The sequence below is a fragment of the Phaethon lepturus genome, unplaced genomic scaffold (genome assembly GCF_000687285.1).
Source record: "Phaethon lepturus isolate BGI_N335 unplaced genomic scaffold, ASM68728v1 scaffold20693, whole genome shotgun sequence".
NCBI classification, from domain to species: domain Eukaryota; kingdom Metazoa; phylum Chordata; class Aves; order Phaethontiformes; family Phaethontidae; genus Phaethon; species Phaethon lepturus.
Genome location: NW_010527249.1, coordinates 66,521 through 94,467, shown reverse-complemented (window position 1 = coordinate 94,467; position 27,947 = coordinate 66,521). Strand labels below are relative to the sequence as shown.

The 27,947-nt window shown below is 36.2% G+C and overlaps 1 protein-coding gene across 1 annotated transcript in view; it reads left to right on the top strand.

Annotated features, from left to right (window-relative positions):
* Window positions 1-2,271: 2,271 nt before the first annotated feature.
* The window catches only part of BRE (brain and reproductive organ-expressed (TNFRSF1A modulator)), a gene marked incomplete at its 3' end in the record, with an annotated part of 87,553 nt that continues 61,877 nt past the window's right edge, over window positions 2,272-27,947 (top strand). Inside the window, exons 1-2 of the mRNA XM_010283331.1 lie at window positions 2,272-2,423; window positions 20,069-20,145. Of these exons, the coding sequence (XP_010281633.1) occupies window positions 2,296-2,423; window positions 20,069-20,145 (205 nt within the window). The remainder of the gene's footprint in view (window positions 2,424-20,068; window positions 20,146-27,947) is intronic.

Genomic DNA, 27,947 nt, shown 5'->3' with positions numbered 1-27,947 from the left:
AATAAATCAGTGAGTTTAATTGATAGTGGCCCTTTAAGTATTGTGTATCTGGCTTGTTATGTAGAAGGTATTGTGGATCTTAACGAAATGATGCAATAAACCCAGGAAAATGCCTAACAGTCATTTACCTCTTGTTTTGACAATATCTGCATATCTTATTAACAAAAAGATAAGGAATCTCATCCTGCAGTTCATTTTGGAAGGTGCATCTGTCCAACTTCGATCACCGTGTGTATTACGTCTCACAATTCTATTCTCATAACACAATCCCCTTAAAATGTGTCGTTATCAGAACCAGTTCTGAGATCTTTGTGTATACCTTTAAGATTGCTAGAAGGATAGCTTGTTTTTCAGCAAGTTTTCCTGTCTGAAGAAGTTCTTACCTTCATCAGTCCAGCTGCCCCTCTGCTTTAAATGACTCACTACAGCAGAGCTGGTAGACTGAAATGTGTGCCCTGTTTTAGACACTCTTGTGCAAAGTATCATTTTAGTTTAAACTCATTTTTACTAGCTGTTCAGTCTAAGCCATTGGACTTCACATTGAAATAGGTCAAGTATGGGCTTGTGTTCTGTTCTCTCAGTTCCTCTGGGGAAGAAGAAAGGTGAGTAGGCAGTAATTTTTGGTAGAAAAGCAACAAACAGGAGGTAGCATCTTAAATCGCTGTAGGTGTTTGCTAAGCAAACTTGTTGCCCATATGATTACGGCAAATCGTATATGTAAAGAGAACATGTTATATGTTAGGACATGGGTATTTAGGCTTCATCTTTGCTGACATAAAATGTAAGAACCAGTGTATTAAAGATAATTACAGTTTTTAGGAAGTCTTACTTTATTAGTCTTTTTGTTTGCCTTAAAGTGCCTGGCCTTTGCTTTATTCAGATGCATGCCGAGTAGCCAGGATAAATACTCTTTCTTGGACATTGCTTCATGCTATTTCAGTGTGAATGATTTTCATGAGAATAAAATGTGTAACTTTAATGTTGCTCCCAGTTACAGGGAATTACCAGTTTTTAGAATATCCATTAGTTACCAATAAATGCTTGTAAACTGAGTGTTAGAAACAACAGAAAATTGCAGCTATTGCCTTGAGTTGTTTGTACTCTCTTTATAGAACACTTATTAATGCAGCATTTTGTAAGGAGGTAAATACAGTATGTATTGGTGTTTTTAAATTAAATAGATGTTTTTAAAAGTATCTTCTAACGGTCAGAGTTTAGGTAGGAACTGTTCTGCCCTGCTTGTTAGTGGTATGTTTATGTTACCTTGAGTCATTTATGGCTTTGTTTTCTAAAACTCTGAAGTTCAGTTTATTTTCAGATGGAACTCTGTGCATAAGAGTGTGACTGAATATGTTAAGTTAGCATTTTAATAGGTTACTTACCCTTCTTCTCTCCCAGTTCTCCTACCACTGTCTGTTGTCTGCATCCTCGAGCCTTTTTGTGGTGCAATGAGTTAAAATGTGTGCATGCTTAGTTTCTGCATTTTGTCTAAAAAGCAGCAAGTTCTTAAAGTGTGTTAATTTAATGACCTAACTGATTTAGCACAAGGTCAAGCAATTGCAAGCACTTCTGAAAAAGCTCTGCTTAAAAAGTGTGTACATCAGCTTCCTGAGCTGTTTTGTGAATTAAGACGCCTTTCAAAGAGTATGGTGATACTGCTGAAAGAAAAGCACTGTTGGCCTTTAAAAGGCATCATGAAATGCTGTAAATAGATACCTAATGTAGTAATGTAAAAGTAATACTGACTATGGCTACACTAGTGGTATTAGAAATTACAAATGAGAAAATGGAGAGATAATCAAACCCTTGGTCCCATTGCAATCAGTAATGTAACTCCCATTGATTCCAGTGGAAGCAGAACAAATGTGGCTTGTCAATTATAGACTCCCAGTGGAAATGCTTGCAAGAAGGGCTAGGCTGCGAAGTGTCAGAAAGGTTCTCAATTTTATTTCTCATAGGGATAGGATCTTAATTAAAGGAGCCTTGGACATAGTCTTTTTTTTATGTTAACATTGAATAAATGGGCTTCATTGAATATTGCAGAGGTAGGAAAAAAAAATTACCTGCGTTTATTTTTTCTTTCTAAACCTGTGCACACTTCAGTTACTCTACATTCTTGATTGCTTGTGTGCTTAGCTGTTTTCCTTTGATGTTTGCTGAGTGCCTCTGAATTTACATCAAATAAGTAGGATATTTTTTTATATTCCCCCCCCCCCCCCCCCCACCTTTATATTCCCCCCCCCCCCCCACCATCCCTGTGCAGCTCAAGACAAAAGGAAAGGAGAACATACTAAAATGTCACCTGAAGTGGCCTTGAACAGAATTTCTCCGGCGCTCTCACCCTTCATTTCCAGTGTGGTCAGAAATGGAAAAGTAGGACTGGATGCTACTAACTGTTTACGGATTACAGACTTGAAATCCGGGTAAGTGAGTTCCTCATCCAAAAAGAATACCCAGGCCCTCACAGTTAAGATGTCTTTTCAGGGATGAATTTTACTAGTTTCATGTGTATTTAAGCATTTCCAATGTATCTGGAGCTGACATACTGGCTGGATTATTTTTTGTCTTACTACCATTTTGTGGTCTGGGAGACTTAATTTGTCATACTGTTGGCAATAATAATCTTGTTAAAACACTTTAATCGCTGCCACTTGATAGTGCTGTTTTTCATCAGTGAGATAGTTATAAACGCTTTTTCCTGTTGTTTATCGATTGCTTACTGGATCTTTCCTGTAAATTAAGAACTTGAAGATAAATTTGTGTGACCTCTACCTGTAGTCATGGATATGCTAAATAAGAAAAAAGTTAACTTTTCCTTTATCTGACCTCCTTCAAAATCAAAGTACATCAAGTGGTTCTAGGGCCAAGTGTTTGAAATAGGCCAAGCAGCTCCTTTTATTTTTATTCCAGAAGGGTTCGTGATGGTTTTCAGATAGTAATAAAGTTTGGGATCCACATGTGCAAAGGGACTCTGGTGTGTAACCTCTGTGAATAATACATGGGGCAACAGAAATGCTAAAAGTAGAGGCATTGTGCAGAGAGGAGAGACTCCCAAGAGGGCTGATAAAAGAATACTTAAGATGAGATGTGTCAGAAATTGCTTTATTCTTTTTAGAGTTGGGCATCTTAGTGGCATCCCTGATTCAGGTATTCATTTGATACTGGAGTTCAGAGCCTGAAAGTACTTTAGCTTAAGGTGTCTAAATCACGACTTTTGTACAAACTACTGCTTTGTGTATAATTTTGAATGATAGCATAAGCCAACAGATCTTGAGAACCACCATAGATCACGGTTGTTTAAAATTTAGTTTTTCTGAAAATTTTGCTTAATATGCTTCTATAGGCTGCTTTATTATGGTTTCATGGAGAGATTGGGAGGTACTTTTTTGGTAGTTACAATGCCTTTTCAGCAATGAGGTATGATTTCTAGGGTTAGTTTGAAAGGAACCATTTCCTCCCTCTAAGGTGCTGTGACAGAATACAGATTTACTTAGAGGTGTAAGAAGCTCTAACTTTTTATTAGTGTTGTCTGCCTTGGCATTTAGGCTTGCAAGTTGTGTAAGACATGCTGAGCAGTTATGCTGCTCTCATTTCATGCTAGACCTTGCTTTCCCTTGAACTAGCCTTCTAGGAAGGCTGAGATGGGAGCTATCTTACATTTCTCCTATTGAACCTGAGACAAGGAAATAAAAAAAAAAAGGTAGAGGGAAAACACTGCTGTAGTCTGGTAGTGAAGGTATCAGCTTGTTGTGAGGTAGATAAGGATTTTGCTTTCTGCCCACTGAATGCTTATGGTGCCTGTCTTTAAAATAATAGATCAAAATAATACAGAGTGGTGTTTTCTAGCTGACTCTTTCCAGAAGTGTTTTAGTAAGTATCTAAAGTTCTCAGCCAGTGATCTCACTCAAAAGATCTTGAATTTGCTTTGGTAAATCCTGAATATGTTCCAAGAATTTATTCTTAAAAAACCTAAAAACTGCACCCAGCTGCACCTGTCAACCAAACCTAGTGATTCAAATTGTATAGTAACTGTGTTGAACATGGAGCCTACAATAAAAGACAGAGATTGTCCCATATCTGGGTTTTAGGAAAGATTTTTGTTGTTTGTTGCAAATAAATCATTGTTAGCTTATGTATAATAGAAAATTTTAAATTTATGCATCAGTGCAGAAATACAAAGTTCTTTGTGATTTAGTGCTTTATGGTGTCGCTGCACAGGTAAACAGTGTAAAATTACTTAACATAAGATGTTAAGTTATATCACAGAACTACAGAGAAGCCCCTTCTATAACTCAAAATCTAGTTCAGTGGTCTTTAGCCTTTGATATAAGGACCTTTGCGACTCTACAGACCTTTGTGAGGCCCATCTCAGTTGATTAATAACTAAATCCCCAACCAACCCTATTGTCAGTAGATTTACATTTGTTGCTGGATATTGCCTTTAAAGGAAAACTGTAGGGCTCGAAGAGTCCAAAAATAGATTGAAAACCATTGGTCTACTCTCCTCCCCCATACTTGCATCACGAGATTATTCAAACCCCTGTATACTTTCACTTTCATTCAGCTTTTTTAAAAAGAGAAATGACAATGCCGAGGAAATAGCAGGCAGAGGCAAGTGTAGGTGATATCCGCATAAGAAACAGAAGTATAAGGCCATAGAGGTTGGACATACATGGGGGAAAATGAGAACAGTTGTTAGAGTAATGGGGATGTGGTTCAGGACATTAATTGCAAAATTCTGTTCAGTTTCAGTGGGGCTGAATCAGGCTTTAAACTTAAAGTGGAACAGGAAGGTGAGGAAGAAGTACTAGATTAAATGTTTGAAGTTAAATAAAAAGCAGTTCTTGATCTCAAATGAACATGACCATATGTAAGTACTATCAATTCAGCAACTCTGCTTTTGCATAGTGATTGTACTGTTACTGACACATGAAAGGGGCTGTAAACACATCTCTATGCCTAGCTTGAGTTTATTACAGAATGTACAAGTATTTTAGGCTCTAACTGGTGTGTTTTGTGGAAGTTTTTAAAGAATAAAATAAACACAATTTTACTATAAACTTTAAGATTCTAAAATACTTAACCACTATTGGGATGATCACCTTAACTTTGAAAACAGAAGCATCTTGAAGCTGCTGGGTCAAGGGGAGGAGCCGCAAGGCTGCTCCACTGTCATGTACCACACTGTTATTCTGATAGAAAATTAGGGGTTACTGTATTTAGTCTGCTTCCCTGAAGAAACAGTGCTTTAGAATGTATAACAAAACAAAATGTACAAACTGAAGATCCATCTATTCTCAGTTCGTAGGTTTTAGAAGCTGGAGCTGTGGTTAACAGGGAATAGTGGTAACGTACTGAATACAGTACTATCTCCAAAGCCTTGACCATTCAGAGCCTTGGTTTTGACATTCTGAACTCAAAAGTGGAAGGAATTTCCCTTTTACTTTACCAGTGCAAGATCAAGTTCCAGGTCTATAGCCTATGAAGTAATTTGATTTTGTAAATGGCAAGCATATTAAGCCTTTAATTATTTGAAAAGTCAATCCATATGTCAGATGGTTTGAGTAAGGAGCTCAGTTTGCACTTGTTCTACATTAATTGCTAAGATTGGCTACTTAATTTTGTTGTGTTTTATAAACTGTATTAAAGAGCTGATGTTAGATTAAAAGTATGAAGTATGCTGATATGTTAATTTGCTTTGCTTGTGAGTATGGGAGGGAAGTATGTCATTGTAAGGAAATCCTATTGTTTTGCAGTCTTTAAGTATGTAAATGTTTTATAATGATATGTTACATTTCCATAATGTCTGTGTGTTTTACAAACTTATTAGACAGTACCAGTCTCATCAGACACTTACATACATTTACATCTATGAGTAGGACCTTCAGGACCAATTCCTATTTATAGGAATTATATGGCCACTGCTGATGTAGAGTGAGTAAAGAAATGTGAGTACCCCTGAACTGAGCTCAACAATATGGCATGACAGGAAGGAAACAGATATTAATAAAAAGTTAGGTAGTCAAGTCTGCAGAGCTATTACCTGCTTGCTTGTAAAAAGGGCTCCACAGTGAACAAAAATAGAACCTGCATGTTAAGTTGCATCTGAAATATAGCACCTTTAGCACCACTGATTCTGGTGATAAGAAAACCCTGGCAAGCATCTCTGTTGCATTAATAAAAGACATTCTTTGAGATGACAGAGTGGTTCAAAGCATTTTAACTCTTGCATACTATATTACCGTGTTCTAGACCTAAAGAAAATACTGCTGCCAATTGAGTCAATGCCATATATTGTATCATTCAGTTAATCTCTAGTGGTATCTCTTTGAAATAATGACCCATCTTAATTAGATATTAAAATATACTCTACTCATAACCAAGTGAATTGTGGCTAAGGCATTTTTCTTAGCATTTATACATGTAATCATGGGAAAGGTGTTGAATAGGGAAAAGTGATTATTAGGTAGGTTTAGAAATAGAGGACATTTTCTTATGTGAAGTGTTTTTAATTACTGTATAATGCAGAATCCAATTATTTAAGAGGCTGCTGCTTTTCCTATGATGTATTACAATAGCAAAAAACATATCTGTGGTGGTCATTGCCTTTGAGAACTCTTTCTTTTTTTTTTTTTTTTTCCCTCACCCTACAGCTGTTCATCAGGTCCCATGCTTGAGCTTCAAATTATGCTACTAGCCTATTCTTACTCAAGAAACTTTATTTTGTTTTTTAAATTACTTTGATGTGTTGCACCAGGCAGAATTTCAAAATGAATACAATGATTTAAAGTTGCATATATTAAAATTATATTTTTTCATATCCACTCATAACAAAATTTTAAATTTAATACATGTTTGGTTATATTATTCCATATTTGTAAGGAGATTAATTGTGGAGTTTTTATGTAACTAGTTTGTAGTGAACCATGTTGGTATTTTGTTCTTTGCACCTGTCTGATTCACTGTTGATTTCTCTGTCTTTGCTTGATACTGAGCTATGTTTACGATTAGTTACGTTCCTGAAAGAAACCTATATGAAGAGTGGTGAAAAGAAGGTAGTGCTGTCTGGAGTAAATTTTAACATACAAATTTACTATCAAGCTGTAATAAGATATTTATAACTTTATTGCTCTGCTTCCTAGTGAGCAGTGATGATTTACTTTTTTGTGTTATCAAGTAGACTGCAATATGCTTTGGTATTTCCTTTTCTTTTGGGCATTTCCCTTTTTAAAGTAAATATGCACTTTATGTGAGTATTTCTTGAAATGTTGTTTTTTAACTGTGAAATACTATTACAATACTGTAGCGGTTATTTAAAGTTTTTGCTTGATCTTTTGTTTTTGATTAATTTAAATAGAAAGATTCTACTTCAGTTACTTGAGGAAAGTTCACATTCTATCATTCATATTGATATCCATAGGTAGGGGGTTTTAACATGCATTTTGTTTATGTATGAAGTTTAACAAGTCTGACTCCTCTACACAATTACTATGGAAAGCTGTTTAAAAAAAAATGTTCTGAGTAAAAAGCTTACTTGAAAGGATATGGCAATTTCTAGGAGAGGTGTGCTATATTGGATAAGTCATAAACTATTACTTTTCCACAGAGTAGGTAGTTTCTTTCCAGGTTCTGATAATAAATGTATTTCTTCACTACAAAGAATCTTATTACTAGTAGCTTATTGCCACTGAGGCAAAATTTAACAGGCTGAAGCTCTGATGGGACAACGTGAGAGAGTTGTTGCTGTGGAGCAGCTCTTGGAACTTGAAACAGCAATTTTTCTGTTTTGGTCCAAAAAGACTGACTGTCTCCAAGATTGTGCTCTCCTGCATTTGGTTCTAAAAAAAAAAGGCAAAATGTCTGTCTGATAAAGATCTAAGTGTAGTGCATAGGTTGGGTAAGGGTTTTGTAAATATTCTCCACAAAGTTTGGCATTTTTTTACACCAGTTGTAAACAAGGTGCTTGAAGTTGTTCAGAAAAAAAGTGTGTATTTGTCAGTTTCAAGTGCTATGAGTAAAGAAAGGATTTCAGAAAATAAAGGTAGTATTAGATAATTGCAGTAGCTTGGGCTCTAGTTTGGAAGACTACATACATTTTCCTAAGACTTGTTCAATTTAAATACTGCACAGTGTATGTTTGCTGGTAGTTTTAGACTGGGACAGTGAGTGACTTCCTCTTCTCTGACCTTGAAAAAATGAATAATGGTTTGAGCTTTAATAAAAATGAGAGGAAACTATTTGAATACAGGTGCCAACTGTTTCTTTTCTAATTTGTTTAAAGAGAGCTTCACATGATGTAGTACTAATATATGTGCCAAATACACTTGGAAAGATGCACCTTAGCAAGGTATTTAAAAGTTTGTTTTGGCTATCTGTGCCTTGGTAACTTATTGAATACTTCTTGAAAGCCGTGGCTTATGTTAATACATTGTCAGGTCTCTTTTGTAACAGGTGTCCGTCGTCTTCACTGGAGGAGAAAAAATTCCTAAGACTGTCTTTTTTGTTGTAACGATAGTTAAAAATGTAATAATTGGGCACTTGGTCCAATTTCTCCCCCTTTTCCAAACCCTTGCATCACACAGATGCAGCATTTGTTTAATGTGGGCTGGACAGATGTCTAGCATACCATGGTTCTTGGATGCATATTACATTTCACCAGAAAAGCTGAGAACAACAGGCTTTTAATTTTTTTTATTCTTCTGCTGAGTAGAGAAGAATATATTCCTGGATAGCTGGTTGGTAAATTCTTCCAGCCTTACCTATGCAATTACACTTCATGTATGCCTGACTCTCTCATACCATATACACGTACATGGCATGACATTAAATAGCTTATGTACACTTGTAATGAAGCTGAAGCAAAAAAATATATATATTTTTTTTTTTTTTAGCCTGTTTGTTGCAGTCATTGTCTGATGAGTTTAGGGGCTTTAAAAGCATAGGAGATGATCAGAGGCTTGATCTTGACAGACTGGTATGTAACAGTGTTGAAGATCTGATTCTGCCACGTTTGTATTTCAGCCAACAGAAATTGATTGGAATACTTCTGTGAACTACTTCAGTGAGTCAGTGATAATAAAGGAAGCAAACCATTAATTTTTGAAAACAGAATCTGTACACTGTTTTCTAACTGTGGGAAATCAAAAACGGTACAGGCCTTTTTTTACGGTGTATTGATCACTATGTAAGTTTGTGTAACAATCTTCAGAGGGACGTTTCGTTGTCCTAAAAGTCTCCCTTGTTGGGACTTGTTGACATTTCTTTATTGCTGCCCTTCTAAATGCACCCTTATAAATGCTTTGAGATCTCTTGAGCCATCAATCGTGATGCTTTTTCTTCTGACTGATGGAGAAATGAGTTTTTCTGACCCTTCAAGTAACTCTGTCCAGCACTGAATTTGTAGTGTAGGTTTAAGACCTCAAATTCAAGTGGAAACAGAATAACCACACCAATGCAGTGCTATGCCTGAGTTATTTTATTCTGTTTCTTGATATACTTAGCTTACGTATTTACTTGGCACAATGTACACGTACCTTGAAGCAACTATTATCTAACTGGAAGTGAGCATCTGAAAAGTATACTTAGAGCTGCATGTAGAAGTGAACAGAGATTTGTTTGCTCTTGAAATTGATATTTTTATTGAAGGTATTGAATTCAGTCCTTGAGGTAAAGGTAAACTTCCTAAGTAATCTACAGAAAAGTAAAAGTTGATAAAAGGGAATGAATTCATTTTGGCTTTCCTGAGAGATGGGAATTGGTATGTTTGAAGCAAACTGCTCTGCGGTGTAGGCCACAGGTTCTTTTCTTTGTAATCTCTGGTATACGGCTGGAAGAATAAAATTAGACCACTAGGACTGAGTATTTTTATTATCGTATGATAAAAGAATCCCAATGAAATTTAGTTAATTAAAGGAAATTGCAGAATTCAATTTTGGAGAAGAGGCAAAAAAATCCAAATATAAAACCCTCTAAAGTTATATTTTGCTGAAAACCTCCAGATTCCTATGCATCACTGAAATAGTATTTTTAGATCAAAAATGTGACAGAGTACCTGTTGCTCTGTTTTTGATGGTCAGTTCTTTGTTCAACAGAAAAATTTGTTTGGATTATTCTTGTTTATAATTAGGGTTACCAGTGACCTTTCAAAATGTCTCCCACTTTAAATTATTTCTTTTTGTTTTCTACCTCTGCTTCTAGAATGTTGGTTTCAATCTCTTGAGTAAGTTGGTTTACAATTTGTTGTGCACTTCAGACATGGATTTTTTTAATTGGGGGGGGGAGGGGAATAATGCTATGTTTCATGTTCTTTGCTAAGAATTCTTCCATAATGAGAAATTTTTTAACTAACAGATCGTTGACTATCTGTCCTGTTTTTCAGGCTGCCAGAAATCATAGGCATAAGCCGTAACTTAAATGCTGTAAAAGTGATATGATTTCAGCCTAACTGCAAACCAGTTACAGGCAATGAAGACACTTAAACTCCAAGAAAATGATTTCTTTTTCAAGTGGTATAATATCTTCCATGTAAGTTTTTATTTGAGTTTTAAGCTGTTGCATATAGGCAAAATTCAGTTTTATTTAGACAGATGCAGGAGGGAGTTGAACTTGGGGGTGTAGGTGAGGTACTGGAAGTGTCATAAAGACAGGTCAAGGCATTTGCGATGTCTTGAAGACACAAAGTTATAGGAACTTTGGGTAGACTGGGCCCTTTTTTCACTGGGATCAAAAAGTGACTCCTCTTGTAAGTAGTCTTGTCCTTGCAGGAGGTCCTACTTGCTCTTCTGTGCCTGTGAGACTGCTAAGGCATGAGCCAGGTCTAGCTCCTACTGTGATGCTGGGAGAAAACAGTGGACTGGATTGTGAGGGCAAGAACAAGTATTTGCAGGGGAGAAGAGGATTTTTTTAACTGTCACCAAGAAGAGGGTACATGGAACTGCTTTCTTTAGATACAGTTAAATGTGACCATGGAAAGAGTGATGGCTAATTTTATGCTTTATAGTGTAGCCTTGAAAATAGTATTAGCACAATTAAGGTGGCCATGAACTGTGGGAATTAATATGAGAATGAGAAGTTAAAGACAAGGAGAGGTGAGATTCTTGAGCCAGATTGTGGAGAAAATGTAATATGCAGCTATGTGGGGCTTCTTTGCTGCAGGTATAGTTCCATAGAGTTATCTGTTGTAATTTTGTATATGGCTAGGATTTTCATGTCTTGTTAGTCTATTGCATATCTGTAATGTTGTAATTAATCTAAAATAATGCTAGAAGTAAAAGAACTATTGCTATTTTTTTGTGGTGTTATCACTTCATAGGCTTTCTGCTGTGTCTCCAGTTCTGTAGTATTTTATATGAATATATAGAATTTGAAGTTACCCTTTTGAATGTATGTGCAACAGAAAGCTATGGAGTCATGTACAAAATGTGGTGATCCTTGCTTGATCTGACTTTTATATCCAAAGAACTGAATCTGTGGTTGTTGTATTAACATAAATTTCTTCTGAGAGTTTATAAGATTAGGAAATCAAATAATTAGAGATCCGTGACCAGAAAGCTCTAATAATCTGCAATTGGAAGGAAATATGAAAACACATAGGATCACTGGACCCCTCCTAATACTATTTAGTTAGTTTGTTAAAGTGGGAAAACATAGACTATGCTTTTAGTCCTTATATTTTTTTCCTGATACCAATTCATTGCATTTTCCAATAAATCAAACAGTTCTATGGTGTGAAATAAATTACTTAGAAAATAAGTTGGGAGTCTTTATGGCTACTACAGGTGGTACTGGCAGAAATGCTAAATGACTTACTAAATCTTACGTTTATAATAGCTTATCTTGTGTGGCTTTCTGTATGAATATGCTCTTTCTGTGAACACTGAAAGGATCTGAAACTCCAGGTGGTAGACTGTAATTTCATACTTGGTGAAGAATGGTTCTCTTCTAAGAGTAATCTAAAAGCAAAAATGTTCCTCATCTGATTTTTTTCTTTCTTCAGAAATTGAATTCACATTAGTGAACAGTAGACATAGAATATGAAAGATTATTAGGTTCTAACTCATTACAAAGTAATACTTAATCAAATGGCAGTTAAGAAAATATGAAACAGGACTTTGAATCTGACAGGAGGAGAAGGAGATGAAGTAAATCCAAAGGATGCATCTGCTGCTCCCTCATACTCTTTTCTAAAACTTTGCTTATGAGTTACAAGGATTTGGGGTACAGCTGGTCTTACAATATAATGAAGTAGTGTCTTTTCCTTGCCTGAATGTGTGACAGAAAGGAAGTTTATGAGACTGTGAATTTATTAGTTTATTTACCAAAACATAGTCTACTGGAGTGTGCATTATGAGTGTTATCCCATTGCAATTTTCTTGTTTCTGTTCATTTTTCGATCACTCCTTTGTTAAAATTTCCATTTTCTGTTTCTATTTTATTCTTGGGGGGGAGGGGGGGTATTTGCACCATGTTTAGTTTTTAAAGGGAGTTACAGGCAATTACCTGTATGCATAAAAGACCTTGTTTACAAAGGTAATCAGGTTGATTATAAAAGATGTTTGTAAAGCATGTTTGTAAAGCATGTTTTGTTGAAAGCTTTCCTTTGTCAGTTGTTAATTTTTCTTAATGCCTATCATAACTAGCTCCTGGAGACCAAATAATAATGAGGTCCCACCCTAAACTGTAGGGATTTTACAAATGGAAGCTTTTGAGATAGTCTGTTCCTCAGAGCTATTTTTTCAAGTACACTTGCAAGTATATTAGATGTGGTGCTGGTTATCGGATCTGTCTTCATATTCCTTTTTGTGGTGGCCTTTTCCAACCCATCCTACTGTTGTGACTGGAAAAGAGCCTTCTGAGGCTAAATAAACAGAGAGCTTGTGATGCTGAAAAAACCCCACAATCGTGTGGGGTTTGTATGTGCTTTCATTTAATGTAGAAGTTCTCTGAGACGATTGGAAAATATGTATGTGTGTGCTTCCTCTGTTTCCCCTGTAGAGGCTGGGCTGAATGTCTGCCTCCAGCAGAGGCAGCCGTACTTCGGGAGGTTGCAGGACACCTGCCACAAGATTGGGGCAGATAGGAAGGAGATTTGCAGTTCTAGAAGCAGGCCCAGAGCTCTCCCCACCTACAACATCTCTCACTTATACTAAGGAAATCTACATTTTCTGTTAAGATACAGCTGCTATATTTGTTTTACTAATGACAGTAGTTATTAGATTCTTTTGCATAGCATTGCTAGTGAAAGCAGGTTGCTGGCAGCTGATTTAATTTTAAATAGTTATTTGAACTTTATTTTTGAAAAAATGCAAATCTGCCGATGGGTGCAGAAGGGAAGTGAGGGGTTGTTTTCCTAGGATATGTGTTCTGCCTACCATCCCACTCCTTTCTAAAAGTTCCCATTAGTACAATAAAATTCATACAAAAAAACATAAATAGGTACGTATAGGAAAATCAGCACTTGGAGTAGATGAAGGTTTTGTTAGAATATAGTTGACACATCTGGAGACACCTTGGAGTTTCCCAGTTGATAACTATGCACTGAAATGCTGTTGCAGTTATAGAATATCATGCATACTAACATCCATTCAGAACCAATATCATCATCATCCTTATTGCAATACCAAAAGCAGTCTTTGTGTATAGTTTAATTTTTACTAAATTTGAAGAAACCAGCTAGGGTACAAAGGAGTTTTATGAAAACAGTGGGTTTACCTATTGGAAAGTTCTTTGGAATAATTATGAATTGGTTTTCACATTTTAATTATTTTAATTAAAATATGTATGTAAGAAGCAATCACTCTAAATGTAACTGGATTTTTATTTCCCAAAAGCAGTGGTATGTGTCGTTATTTTTTAAGCGCAAGTCCCTCTCATGTAATACGCGTCTGTATAAAGAAGGGGAACTAAAGATGAAAACTGGTTCACTAGACTATCTCTCCCATTTCAAATTTTGCCTGATTAACAGAATTTTGGTTGGATCTGTTGGTTTTTAGTAGCAGCTGCTCAGTACTCTTCTTGTGTATTTTCAGGCCTCATGAGCCTGTAAAGCTTTGTGCACTGTTGTAGGGAGGTTTAGTATGATACAGGTTTTCACCATCAGCGTCAGCTCTCTAAAGTGAGATTTTCACTATATTCCTGTTTCCTGATCCCTGCAAAAAACCTGTTGCCTACTGGCCTTCCTTCCACTTTTCTTCCCCCTCTATACACTTTAATTATTCTTACCTACCCATCTGTTGTGAATGCTGCAATTAATTCTTAATGAAATGGGATGAAATATTGTGTCTTCAAGCAACAGCAGAGCAGATTTCCATCTACAAAAATGGGAGAAAAGAAGAATCTAAAGGCATTGACAAAGGCTGTTCTACTTGAGTTTAACATTAAGGTGATTTTCTTGGCAAATGCCACAGTAAGAGTTTTGGGTGGAGTTTTGAGTTTGCTGCCTCTTATTAGTAACAAGGGATTTACCGTCTTTGCCTCTGAATTATATTTGACTTTTGCTGAGAAAACCTTCAGCCTCTAAATCCCTGACTGAATTGTGTCTCATCATTACTAAAATAATACTAATTTTCTCTTGTATTAGAAAGGAACTTTGCCTCCTTTTTCCCTAACAGTATCTTTGTAAGACATATATAGGAGCAATTAGAAACACATACAAGGTATATTAGAGCTGGGAAGGGTTGGGAATGTAGCCAGTGCTCAGAACTTCCTTTGTGGTGTTGCTCTTTTTATTTGTGTGTTTTTTTATTAGTGTTCTCCATCACAGTATCTCTAATGCTGTGTGAAGCTTTCTTGGCTTTTACATCAACAGCCTGGTGAGCAAAAAAAGTTGTCTGTTATTCAAAAAGTACTGATCCTCAAGAACAGCAAATGCAGCAGCCTAAGGATCATGAGATTAAAGAATTTTGCATCTCAGGCTATTCAGATTAAGCAGTCTCAATATTAAGTTCCTGAAATGACAGTCACTAAAATTCTTAGTCTAATTTTTTTTGCTATTGTACAGTAAAATTCACTGATGATTTGTGGCACTTCAGGACATGGTTTAGTGGGAATGGTGGTGTTGGGTTGATGGTTGGACTTGATCTTAAAGGTCTTTTCCAACCTAATGATTCTGTGATTCTCTCTTCAGATGGAAAAGGTGGTAAAGCTTCTGAATGATCTAAGACAGACTTGAATGGCTGAACACATTGCATACCTTTTGTAGTCAAGAAATTTGATAGTAATCAAATAAATCAGACCTGAATATTGGGACATATGCCTGTACCAATAATTAAAAAATAAGGAATAAAAAGGAGATTGTATTTTTCAGTTGAGCTGTTGTACTTCCGTTGGCATTTCTGGGTGTTTGCCATGGATTTATATGGCTCTAAAGCAGCAGATTTTTAGAAGTGGTATAAAAAATGAGCCTCAAATTACAATTTTACGTTATAAAGAGGTGGGTTTGGGGGGCAGTGTTGGTGGTTTTGGGCTTTTTTTTTTTTTTTTTTTTAATTCTTTGGCTAGAATATCCACTCATCTTCAGACTTTGAGGATTAAGGTGGTAAACAGTTAAGCTCTTTTTTTTGTTGTTGTTGTGACCCCTTCAGCTGGCACAGAACTTATTTTTGGATAAAATTTTACCAGAGCCCAGATAATTTAAAACTGCTTGTCTTGAAATACTGTCAAGTGATGGTTGTAGGAGACTAGCTGATAGGAGGACCATGTTGAAATCTAGGGCTGTCACAGTCCTTTGTATCATCATGGCTTCAATCCTGTAAAATGTCAAAGTAGCTCAGAAGGAAAGGGCATATTTCTTTTTCAGCTTAAACACATCAGCTTAAAAACAGAGGAAGTTATAAATAGTCAATTAGAAATACATTGGTATAAGAGAAAATCTTAAGCTCAGCTAGAACTGCCTTCCTAGGTGCTTTTAGAATACTCTGGGAAGAAGTATTAATTTTTCAGAAAAATACCTTCTACTCTGCCTATCATTATAGGCTGGTGCCTTGTTCCAAGCAGCAAAGTGGAGTGACTTTTCCAATTTATTTATTTTTATACACCACCTCTCTTTTTTTTTTTTTTTCTTTTGAGTGATCTTTCCTGTTCCCTTTTGTGGCTGGTAAAGAATTCTGAGTACTTCTAACTAAGCATCTGGTGCTGACATTAACTTTTTCTTTCAATAACAACTGTTATAGTTTATGTGTTTTATTTACTGTGAGAGAAACCTTTTCCCAACAGGCCACAAGGCAACCCCACTGCAAGATGCATCAAACACTCAACAAAGGAATAGGAATGTTCTACTTGTCTCCTACTTGGAATACATATTTTATAAGGATGTAATGTATCTCAACTCAAGTTTCATTTGCTGTGCTTGCTCAGGGAACATAGCTAAAAGCTGAACACAAACTTTTCTTTTTCTCAGCAGATATGGTTTCTTGTATATTTGATTCCATCTACCAGATTCCAGCTATAGGTCTCAGCACAGCCCCTTTGAATAGGGCAGCATGGTTTTAAGCGATACATGCAAGCATATTCCTTTGTCCCTGAAACTTGTCAAGCTGATGATTCTTTGATATTTTAGTAGGGAAACCATTGTGGGAAATATACCATAACCATTTAGTGAAAAATCTCACTTTAGAGAGCTGACTATACTTGCGGTATAGTATTAATCATTTTATGAAGACTAATTCATATCACTGCTTTGAGCATCAGAGCATTAATTCTTGCTTCCATGTCTTCCCTATGTAAAATATTGTCTATTTAGATGAAGGTATGCAAACCAGTGTAATATTTTAATATTAAATTTATAACAAAGAGGGAGATAGCACATCTATTCATCATGAGGTGGAGTCAGCTTCTGAAATTAATTTTCAACACCAGATATTACTGTTCTATCTGTCAATTCCCCGTGAACATAGGACAACAAGAATAATCTTTAAAGGACCTTGTTATATGTCATTCCTTTTCAGCATGACTTTTGTGTGGACCATGTTAAGTAAAAGGGTCAGCAAATGTGATATCTTACATTTTGGAGAGGATAGAGGCCAAGCTTCTAGGTCGGGCACATTAGTAATTATGAGCAGTTCTATGTGTTAAGGAAATTCAAGCAGGAGATGATGTCCATAGCCAGGCCATTATCTGTGGCTTTCTGCTGAAATAAGGTCACATGTAGACTGCTAGATGTACTAAAGTTTTGATTTGCCTTAGGAGTTTTGTTCTTTTACTGTTTGTACTAAAAAGTAACTGCTTTCTTTGAAATGGGCGTACATAAGATTTTTTGCTTGGTTGCTTAGCGTATTGTGGTTATTGAAGTCTCTTGCGCAGCCTAGCCAGAGTAATTTGGCAAAAAAACCAACCAACCCTGTGAATACTGTCACTTTCCATCACTTCTAGACAATAAAATTAAAAACATCTCTAGTGGAGTATAATAATCCATAAGGAGAAGTAGTTAGTATTGCTTTTAGGGACATTTACCATTAAAGCAGGCTTTTATTTTAATGTTAAAGAATATTATACTTTCCCTAAGTAATTCCAAATGGCCCATTGTGCTAAAAGAAAAGGTTGTAGGGTATTTGCAGGATAAGAAATTTTTGTATCTCTTGAAAAGCTAACAACGATGTTACTCTGATGGTATTTGAAAAATGTGCCTCAGATTGTGACCTGTGATACTTCGAAAGAAACTTCCATTAAATATTAACTGATGTTGCAGAGGTATTTTGGAACTTGCAAAGGATTTGTTTTGTGTTGCCTTTTTTGTATGCTTCCTAGAATTGGCCTTATGTGATGTAAACCTTAGAAATGACTTGAAAGTAGATAATAACACTGTCATACCTATAGCTGTTAAATTCATTGGCAGCCTTTAAAACACCCTAGCAATGGGCACTCCTGTTTTGCTGTTCTCACCTATGAAAAAAAAAAAAAGCATCTTTGGAAAAATTGTATTCTCTTGTTTCTGTTGCACTGGAGCTCCAATCTTTTGTATTCTCAGTCTGATTTTACTCCCAGTGAGGGTGGTGATGCTTACTGTTCTTGCTAAGCCCTACCTAGATGTAATTGAAAAAGTAGTAGTCCAGACCATTAAATGAAAACATTTTTCAGCTGTGGTCCTGTTGTCCAGCATGCTGCGTTCACTTCATGTTGGCATCATCATCAGATTTATTAAACATAATCTCTTTTCCATCATCAGTCTTTCAGTGAACTGTGTAGTAGTCGTCTACCAGAAAAAAAACCCCAGTCAGTGTATTCTTCCTGGATGAAGAAAGATGTGAAATAATCTTTTCTGAAACTTGCTTTCCAGTCAGCTCTGCACACATCTGATAGTAGTTGTATCTAAATTATGTTTCTGTAGATTGTTTTGCATGGTGCTCTCACAAGACATTACAAAAAACTTTCTATGGTGAAGATAGGACATCTGTTACTTCCCTTTTATTTGTAAGGACAGTTGTCTAATTTTCTGTAATGATACTGAAAAAAGGTAGTGTATTCTTGTTGAATTAGTGTAGGCTATTAATTGTATCTGTGTTAAATTCTAGGTGCACACAAGTGGATTGTGTATGTTTTCTGGTAGTTTTGTGGAAACTTCATTTAAGTTAATTCTAACTGATCTGTAGTTCTGTGGCTGCTTCTTTTTGATGAAGCCATGTGGGCACAAATTTGATTAAATAGTAAATGTAGCCCACTGAATAAAAACAATCTGAAGCTAGTGCCCGTAGTTTCCTTAACTTGCAAGTGTAAAGAGGAAAAGAGACTGCAGAGCCAGCATCTGAGAGAAACAGCTCTCTGAAGCATTTTGAGTATGTTAGTGAGAATTAACATTGCCCCATTTGCCCTGATGCCTCTTCTGTGGTAGGACAGATAGAGCTGCAGGAGTTACCGTATTGTATCTGATAAGGTAGGATCAGAATTTTTGTACTTTCTGACCTGCCCATCTTTTTGCTTTTGGCTGTGTGTATGGCCCAGTAAGCACGTTGTCTGTTTCATTATATTGTCAGTGGTTTGTACTAGAGCTCTACCAGTGATCTGATATATGAGTTTAGGCAAGTTATTTTACCTGTCTACCTTCTTTTCACTGTTCGTTTTGTCTAGTTGAGTTGGCCAGTCTTTAGCTCTGAGCTGTGACTTGCAACAAGTGTAGCTCTTGTGATGGGGCTATAAACAACATTAGGCTGACAGGAAGACTAATGGTTATCCGGATCCATCGATATGGAATGAATTGCTAAGGGCTTTCAGTATTTTTGCTACTGAGACCTGTCATATGCCCAGCAGACCACAGTGGTGAGAGCTCCAGAGACCATTCCTGCCAGTGAAACAATCTGTCCTGCTGTTTCTCCTTTTGCAGCTGAGATACTTGGTTCTTTGTTATGCAAAGATTTTGGTGCGTGACTTAAAAGGTGTGAAAAAGTTGATCATCTCTGGCCTAGACACTAAACAGTTTTTCAGTGACTTTCGTGTTCATAAAATGCTTGCTTATGGCTGTGAGACCCAACTGCTGTTGCCGTGTTCCAGATAAACAGGGCATATGAAATGGTCACATGCCATGAACTTACATGCTCAGTTGTCATAGCATCAAATACCCGATTCTAAAACTTTCTCACCTGGAGGCTTTTTTCCCCACAGGGAAACATTAGAGGTTATGAATGAATGACTGAATGTTGGTATATTAAAACTAAGATTCATCCCAGGTATCTGGATGGCAGGATAGGGCACATGTAACCATGTTACTGTGGCATAGGTAGAGAGTTGTGACCTGCGAAACTGTATACAAAGTAGAGAATTTGATGGTTTTGACTAATTGGTGTTATTCTAATAACTCTCTCAAACCAGGGGATTTTATGTGTGTATCTTCTGTGTTAAAATGGGAAGGAAGATTGCTGGTATGGATCCTAAAGTTTCTCAAGCTGTTGTGAGAACTGCTGATCAAAAGAGAATGGGCCTCCTGCATCTTTTCTACCTTTTCTTCTTTCCCAGAATTATGAATATTTGTAGTATTCACAACATCTTTGCTATGTCAGTCACTTGTACCCTGTAGATTAATGTTAGCGTCTGCTACCATCTGTAACTGCTTAGCACATTCTTCTCTTATCTTCACTTTTAGCTGTACATCCTTGACCCCTGGACCTAGCTGTGATCGGTTTAAGCTACATATCCCTTATGCTGGAGAAACACTCAAATGTAAGTTAAAAACTATTGCTATGCATCTTAGCCTTTCTTTCAGTAACAATGTTCTATATCATGTTAAGTTTTCCCATTTGTCTAACCAATTTTAAGAGTTTTGAGATACCTGTGTTGTTTTTTTCTTAAAGCTTCAGCTCTAAGAACACAGAACTGTAAGAGTATCTCATAGTTAAGATAAGATTACAGCCTTCCTTGATATTAGAAATTTGAAAACATGACTCCTAAAAGCCAAAAGTCACAAATGCTCTCCCCCATATTTCTAATAAAATGTTATGATTAAGACAACCTTATGACCATTTGTAGACTCACCTGTGATTTGTATGTGCTTTGTGTTTGTTTCTGTCTTTCTATTTTAGGAAGAATTTGTTATTAAGTCCCAACAAAAGAAGTCAGTCTGTTATTTTATGAGGTATTTCTAAACAGTAACTGGTAGAATTGACCAGGTTAGAGAAATTTGATTTTTGGTTTTTCTGATTTAGTGTTGTGGTTAAATCCTCCTTCCTCCTGGAGGGTCTGTAGATAGCTGTCTCATTTTCCCACTCTTCAACTGGTCTGTATTTTGGTTCAAAGGATTAGGGTAAAATTTGCTTTTGTATGCTTTTAGAAGGCAAACAACACTTTTCTAAACGTTTGAGTTGCTCATAATCTGCATATGAAAAATGGTAACATTGTGTTGTTTATATATACCCTATCAGATTTTTTTTTTTTTGGCCCTTATTTAAACTTTTTTTTAAAAAAGCGATACTGTGTAGCAGACTCAAGATGAGTATTGATGTGTTCTACAATGTGTAGTAGATTCTACTTGAGACTTGTTTGATGGCTCTCATCAAGATGCAGTGAAAAGAAGATTCATTGGAAGACACTGCTCTAGAGAATGGTATATTTTCTATGGGACTGTAGTAACTTTCTCATTTATCACCATACAGGGCCCTATTATTACATTCGGAGAGCTTTAAGTCTTTACTTGTTTTTAAGTAAAGGCTAGTATTGTCCCTGATTCATAAAAGAAAGTGTGTCTTTTCCAGAGGTACAATAATAGCGGTGAATTCAAATAATAATAATTCTCTGCATTTCAGCATTACATGTTTGAAAATGCTGTGCATTGTTCAGTCTCTCAGCATGTGGAATAAACAGTGATGCAAGCAGATTCAAGAAAGCTTTTAATAATTTTGTGTTTAGATCTATAATGATGGCAGGGGAAGACTGCCATGGTGTGCAACCAGAGATTTGTAGATACTTTGTTGTAGGCTGTTGCTAGATACGTTATCTTTCAAGGGCAGAATATTTCTGCAAAGGAAGGTTGCGAAATCTGCTAGAATAAAATGATTGGCTGAAAATGTGCAGGATCTCCAGTGTATGGTCTTCATTATGTGGTGCCCAATACAGGCTGAAGTCTGTAGTTCCTTTGTGGTTTGTGTCACATCCTCTTTGCAACAGATCAGATCTTTGCATATCATCAATCATAACCGCTGCCACTGTACAAATACCCTAGTATGAATCCTAATGTGTTGAAAACTGTTGGTATGCTACTTTAGAGACGTATAACTGCATAGTCACAGTCCTGTTTTCCAAAAGACCAAGAAGTTCCCTGTTTTTTGAAAAAGGGGAAAGTGTACTTGCAGGCAGTGGAGTGGCTAACTACCTGTAGTGTAAAATAATTGTTTTATTAACTTTGGTAAGATCAAACATCCTGTGACTTGAGAATGGCTTGTTGGTAATTTTAATACATATTCTTGAGATTCAGTTAGCTGTTTAATTGTTTTTTTTTTTCAGATGTCATGTTCACCTAACTCTTGCATGTATTCTGAGCTGCTGGGATGTTACACTGAATAGTTACTCAGCTGCAGCCAGGAACCTTGGAGATAGCCACAATTTTATACTGGAGAAAATATTATGTCCCTGTTGGAGATAAATTACTTTGTCATACTAATTGTCTTCTATTGCATTTCAGAAATTTTTAAATGATGCTTTCAGAGAGACAGTTTTACTTTATTTTCTTCTGTAAGGGAAACCATAAATTTTGTGTTTTCATGGCCAGAATGGTTGGAAAACTTGAGCCTACTCTTGCTAGACTATCAATTAAAATGTGAGACAGCTGTATTGTTTTTATTAGTTCATTCAGCACTCAATGCTGCTACATTAAACTCAGTGCTTTTCTTTATATTTAAATTTTTAAAAGCTCTTAATAGGAGTTTTAACTCCAAGAAGACTGTCTGTAATACCCTGTAAGAGGTTGAATCAGTGTTCCAAGGACAAAAGTTATCCTAAGTGGTAGGCAGAGCTGTCCTTTATTGCTAACTGGACAGCTGTATTGGCTGAATAAAGTTGGTTATCCTTTCTGGGAGAAGTACTTCTGTATTTTGAGGTGAAGTGTTTTGTAACTCTTGCAGACATACTTGTCTTCCTTGCTAAAACATCAAGGCGCATGTCATGGTAGAAATTGACAGGATAGGCAGAGTTATAAGCTGTAACAGTCTTTATTGGATAATATTAATAATTAAAATACACTATTAAGAATCAATTCCTTAACCTGGAATCACTTGGTTTTGGTTTTCCATTTTCAGTGCAGCTTTCACTGCTTCTTGCTACTAAGAGCTTGACTTTTTTTTTTGTGCCTGTGCTCTTCACATTTTCTTTTTCAGGCACTGATACCTCCCTCCCTCTCTGTCCTTGAGTGCTGTCATCTGGAATTTTGCGGTGATTAAACAATGTGTTGCCCTTGCAATGCTACTGTTCTCTGTGGCCTCGTGAACTCCAGTATTTTCGTCTTCTGTCTGATTTTCACTGGTTTTATGTGAGTGGATTACAACTCTGGGTTCTACTACCGCCAGTTTGGCTTCCTTGATCCTGACGAATGTTTCTTTTGTCTCATTCGAAGCTTAGTTTTTCTTTTTTTGGTTCTGATTTCTGTTTCTTACTCAGTTGTAGGCCTTAGAGGGAGAAATCACAGTTTTGCTGCCTAAGTAGTCTAAAAATATTTCTCATAATATACTCTACAGAGTTTCATCTGCTTTTGTTCCTGTGATGGAACTCTTTCACTAAGTTCATCCAGTCTTCTTGTGGCTTTCTACTTTAAGGAAGTAATTAGAAACAAACTAAATGACAAATATAGAGAAAAGCCTGACCTCCTTGTTGCCCTTTTAAAAGCTGCTTTGCAAATTTGTTTCCTAAACACTTGTTTATTGTGCCAATAAACAATTGTAAAAAAGGTTTTACAACTTACTGTAAGATTTAAGATTCTTATAACTAGGTTGCTGCAATGCACGTGCCAGTCTTCTGTGCACCATTAGGTTATTTTGCACAGATTGTGGTTTAGTCGAGGCTCTTACGGGAAGGACTTTTTGGTTGCTGTAATTCAGATTACACGTAGGTGATGGTATGTATGTCTTTTATTACTCTGTATGGTAAATGTCTTTTTGCTGGGTCATGCCAAGTACCAAAGATTTTTCTGGGCAATATGTTTTCTGAAGTTTTGCTGAGTCTTGCTTTACGTGGCAGGAATAATGAATGTTCTTCCTTCAGTAACCTGTTCGTTATCTAATGAATGTGCCTAATGGGAAACGTCAAGAGAGAGTCTATCTTTTATGGTATTTATTTCTTAGAAGACAAAAGTTTAGAAGAATATTTTCTCCTTTTAAATAATCACTTTCCTCGCACTTGGATTGGTTGGGCTTTTTTGACACTTTTCCTTATATTCTGGACTTCCCTTGAGCAAGTAAATGACAGAAGTTTTTGCAGGTACAAGTCTGCATCAAGAGAAGTGACCTTACAAGTATCTTTGTACAAGTGTGGACTTACAGAGATTTAAAGATTTTAGGTTAGGCCTGGACATTGGTATTACCATAGTGCCTTCCATCTTTTGTTCTTTCCTCCTTTCTTCTCCTGTATGGGCTGCAGTTACTGGTGATGGTTTACAGTCCGCTTGCTTGAATGTATTTGTTCTTCACTTTCGCCTTTCCTTTTCGTACCTACTGAGTGTCTCTCTTATAACTTCTCCAGTGTGTCCTGTCTTTAATTTCTACCAATATCTTATCCTTTCTTGTATTACCTGTTGTTCTCATCTTTGTCCTCTTCAATTCTAGTACTAAAATTTCTAGGAAAGCATTTGCCTGACTACAGAAGTGCAAGTAACTAAGGTTGTCCCACTGCCTTATAGTTCAGCTTGGGATCCAGCTCTTTTATTTTCACTCTTTTTTTTTTTGCAGATTTGCCCACTTTACAACAGAACATAATTTCTCTTTCTGTATGTAGTCTTACACCTCATTTTTTTTTTTCCCTCCTACGGCAGCATTGTCAATTGAAGTTAAAGAAAAACAACACCCCACACGTGCAACCCTTTGCCCCAGAACCAAATAACCATCCTGCAAATCCTTCCTGATTCTTTTTTTTATTTTATTGGAAAAGTGGCATTTGATTCACTTGCCTAACTATAGGTTTCTAACTCTATTTGAGGTTCCCTACGGTATCTTGCTTGGCCTTTTCAGCTGCTGACCCAAAACGCCCTGATCTCTCTGAAAAAACTTGTGTCATAGCTGTTATAAATGTGCCCTCAGGCATCTCAAATGACACTAAGCAACTTCGTTAAACAACTGAACCAAGCTCATGGAGACAGGGCCATGTGCAGCTTTGTGTGTAATGGAGTACCTAGAATTTCTTCTGGAGTGTCACGGAGAAGGGTTTTTTAATACAAAGACAATTAGAAAAAAGGTATCTGATTGAATTAAGAGATGCCTTTGAGTCATTAATACTGACTTTTCTGCCTTTCCTTTTCTGATGCCTTGATTTGCATGTGAAGTCAGAAATGAAGATCAAAAGCATCCTGGCCTCTTGCTACCAGATGTTGTCTCTAAGCTTCAGGAGTATTTCTGACTTACGCTAAACAACCTGTGAAAAGTTGAAGCTACACTTGGTTTACTGTAATAGGATTATTCTTTATGGTCAGGTGAGCAAAGGTCCCACAATATTCCCAGCTAACATTTGAGGGTAGCTGTCCTCCTGTGTGGACAGAAGTCCTGCTTCAACAGCTTGTTTTAAGACGAGCTTTTGAGGTTTAATTATCCTTCTCTACTTGAGAGAAGACCAGCCTGACAGCAGCAACACTACGGCAAAAATAGAATTACTTCTGTGTCTTCTTCCAGTAGTAATTCTGTATTTACCAAAGTTATACTGTCATTTCAGGAACTGTGTCTTTCTTGCCAACCAATTAATAAGAGACTCTTATAGGTAGTGTATTACTATATTTGACTTAAAGCCTGTAGACCAAAAATCTTTAGGGCGGAATCCAGTGACAAGTCAGCAGGTCTCCATTTAGTTAATTTAGACCCTTTCATACTGCTGACTATACTGACTTAGTGTCTTGGTTGCATATCGTAGTGAATGACTGATTCTTTTTGTACCTGTTAAGACAATTGGCAATGTCTGTTTTACTTAAGAATTTGTCTATAGAGGAGACTGATCAGTGTGTTTTGTCTACAATTTGTGTGGCTACTAGAAGAGATAGGTTGGCATTCTGAGTAGATGAATAATATAATTATACTTAGTATCTTTTTCTTTTTAATATTCAACAACAACTGTTTCTTTATTTTCCCCAAAACTGATTCTGCACATAGTGTTGATGCAAGTGATCAATCCTGTTTCCTGTTACCTGTTAACACGTTTCATGATCAAGTTGCATTTGGATTTTTTGTCTGTTTCTTAAAAGCCAAATGGATTGATCTTCATATGATTAATTCCATTCATGTTGGTCATATTCCAGGCTGCAGTGGACACACATGTTTACTCTACATACTTACTGCTGACTTAAAAATTCTTGGGGTTAGAAAAAACTGAAGAATATAGATACCCTTTCAAAAGTAGAGTTTAGGAGGTTAACTGATAAGTTGCTTCCTAATTTTGCCACCTTTAGGTAGTCAGGGATGTTAATGCTGTGGCACTCTCAGTACACCACCTCTCAGTACTACCAACTTTACAGTACGGTTAAAAAAAGAAAGAAAAATACCCCCAAAATGAAGTGATCGGGAGAGGAAAATCTGTATAGAGGATAGGCCAATGGAAAGTAACTAGTGATTTAAGAAATTTCTCAGAGTTACACCTGTCTTGCTTGTAGTCAATCCTTACTGCTTTGTTAGACTTGCTTAAGTGTTTTGATAGATGAGAAAAGAACAATGTGTGTGAAAAGAAGTGATAGATTTAAGTATTAATATTTTTATCTTTTTGCCTGTTGGGAGCATATTAACTTTTCCTTTGAAATCCTTTAACGTAAAATATTTCAAAATTTAATGCTGTTTGCCTGAGGAGGGAAAAGGAAGAGAAAGTAATATTTTTGGATAATGAAAAGCGAAAGATATATAATAGATCCTTTTTCTTCTAAATTTATAGTTGGCTCCATGGCTTTAACTTTACTGAAGTAATTTTAAATTCTGTAGTAGTATTTAATTGGAAATGTAGTTCCTCTGAAGTAATTATTGGCTAGTATATGTACAGAAATACGATAAATGTCTGAGTGTGAAGGTTTAGTTTGCATTTTTCTTACGCTGGAATGGTCTTGGTCAATAGCACTGTGGAACGCCACACAGTTTGCCTTCTATCAAGGGAGTAAGGGCGAACAGTTGAAACATCTAAGAAACTACATACTCTAGTTCTGGAGATGCAAGTAAAAGGGTATTTGTTTCATTTAGGCAAGAAAGGGAGAGAATGCAGGACTATGTTGATTTTTTTTTTTTTTTTTGGCAGTGATTTTGCTTTCAAAATTAAAATGGTAACCATTCTCAAACTCTAAGCACGGTAATTTTGCAAATGGCTTTATTGGTTGAAAATTTTGTGTTTTTACCCCAGCTTAATTATACCTGAAGAGGGTAAGCCACAGGTAATATCATATGAGTATTAAATAAGGTACTTATTAAAAAAATGGATATTTCTACTAGGTCAGGAAAAACTCTTAGCTGGTAATTCAAAATATTTGACATCTTCTATTTTGTAAGCTCACTGCAGAGACTAGTGTTAATATTTATGTGAAGTAGAACCAGATTTGCTGTTGCATTGGCCATTGTGATTGTCTAAATACCTTTTATTTGAGTGTAAAGAAGCATTTTTTTATGTATGCGTCATAGCCCTGCCAGTTAACTGCAGTTTTAATTTCTCTGCTTTGTGGTATTTAAAAAGAACAAAACTCAGATTTAGGATTGATTCCCTTAATCTTTAGTCTGATTTGTAATGGTGTATTTTGTTGAGAATATATATATAACTTATGAAAATAGCTCATGCTCATAGTTGTGAATAGGGCAAACTCATTCCTTGGTACCTAAGCTTTCTAGAGTCAAAGATGTTACTTTTTCTGTCTTAGTATGGTAAATTAAGCAAGGCATAAGAGAAACTATATGGAAGGGGAGGTGATGGAGCAGAAAAGTTACAGAAGCCAGGGGTCACATGGGTGAATGTCCAATATGGTTCAAAAAAAAGTTCTTTTTTTCTTTCTTTTTAGCAACTAGATGAATGTTTTTGCATTCATGGCATAAGTGAGACTTCCTAGAATAAGATTTGACAGAGGGGATGCTTTTGTCCTTTTTAAATATGTGAAAAAATTGTCTAAGGTCAGACCTTACAATCTTCAATAGTAAGATGCTGTATTTTACTGATGGATTGAAAACCAGTGATGATAGAGAAACACTGCAGTTCTCTAACTGTTTGCATTGAATTGGAAACACCATTTTGTTCTGAACTTTTTTGTCTTTATTAGCCTGCATGAGGTTTGATTATAGCAGAATAAATTAGGGTTTACATTTGGATAAAAAACCCTGTGG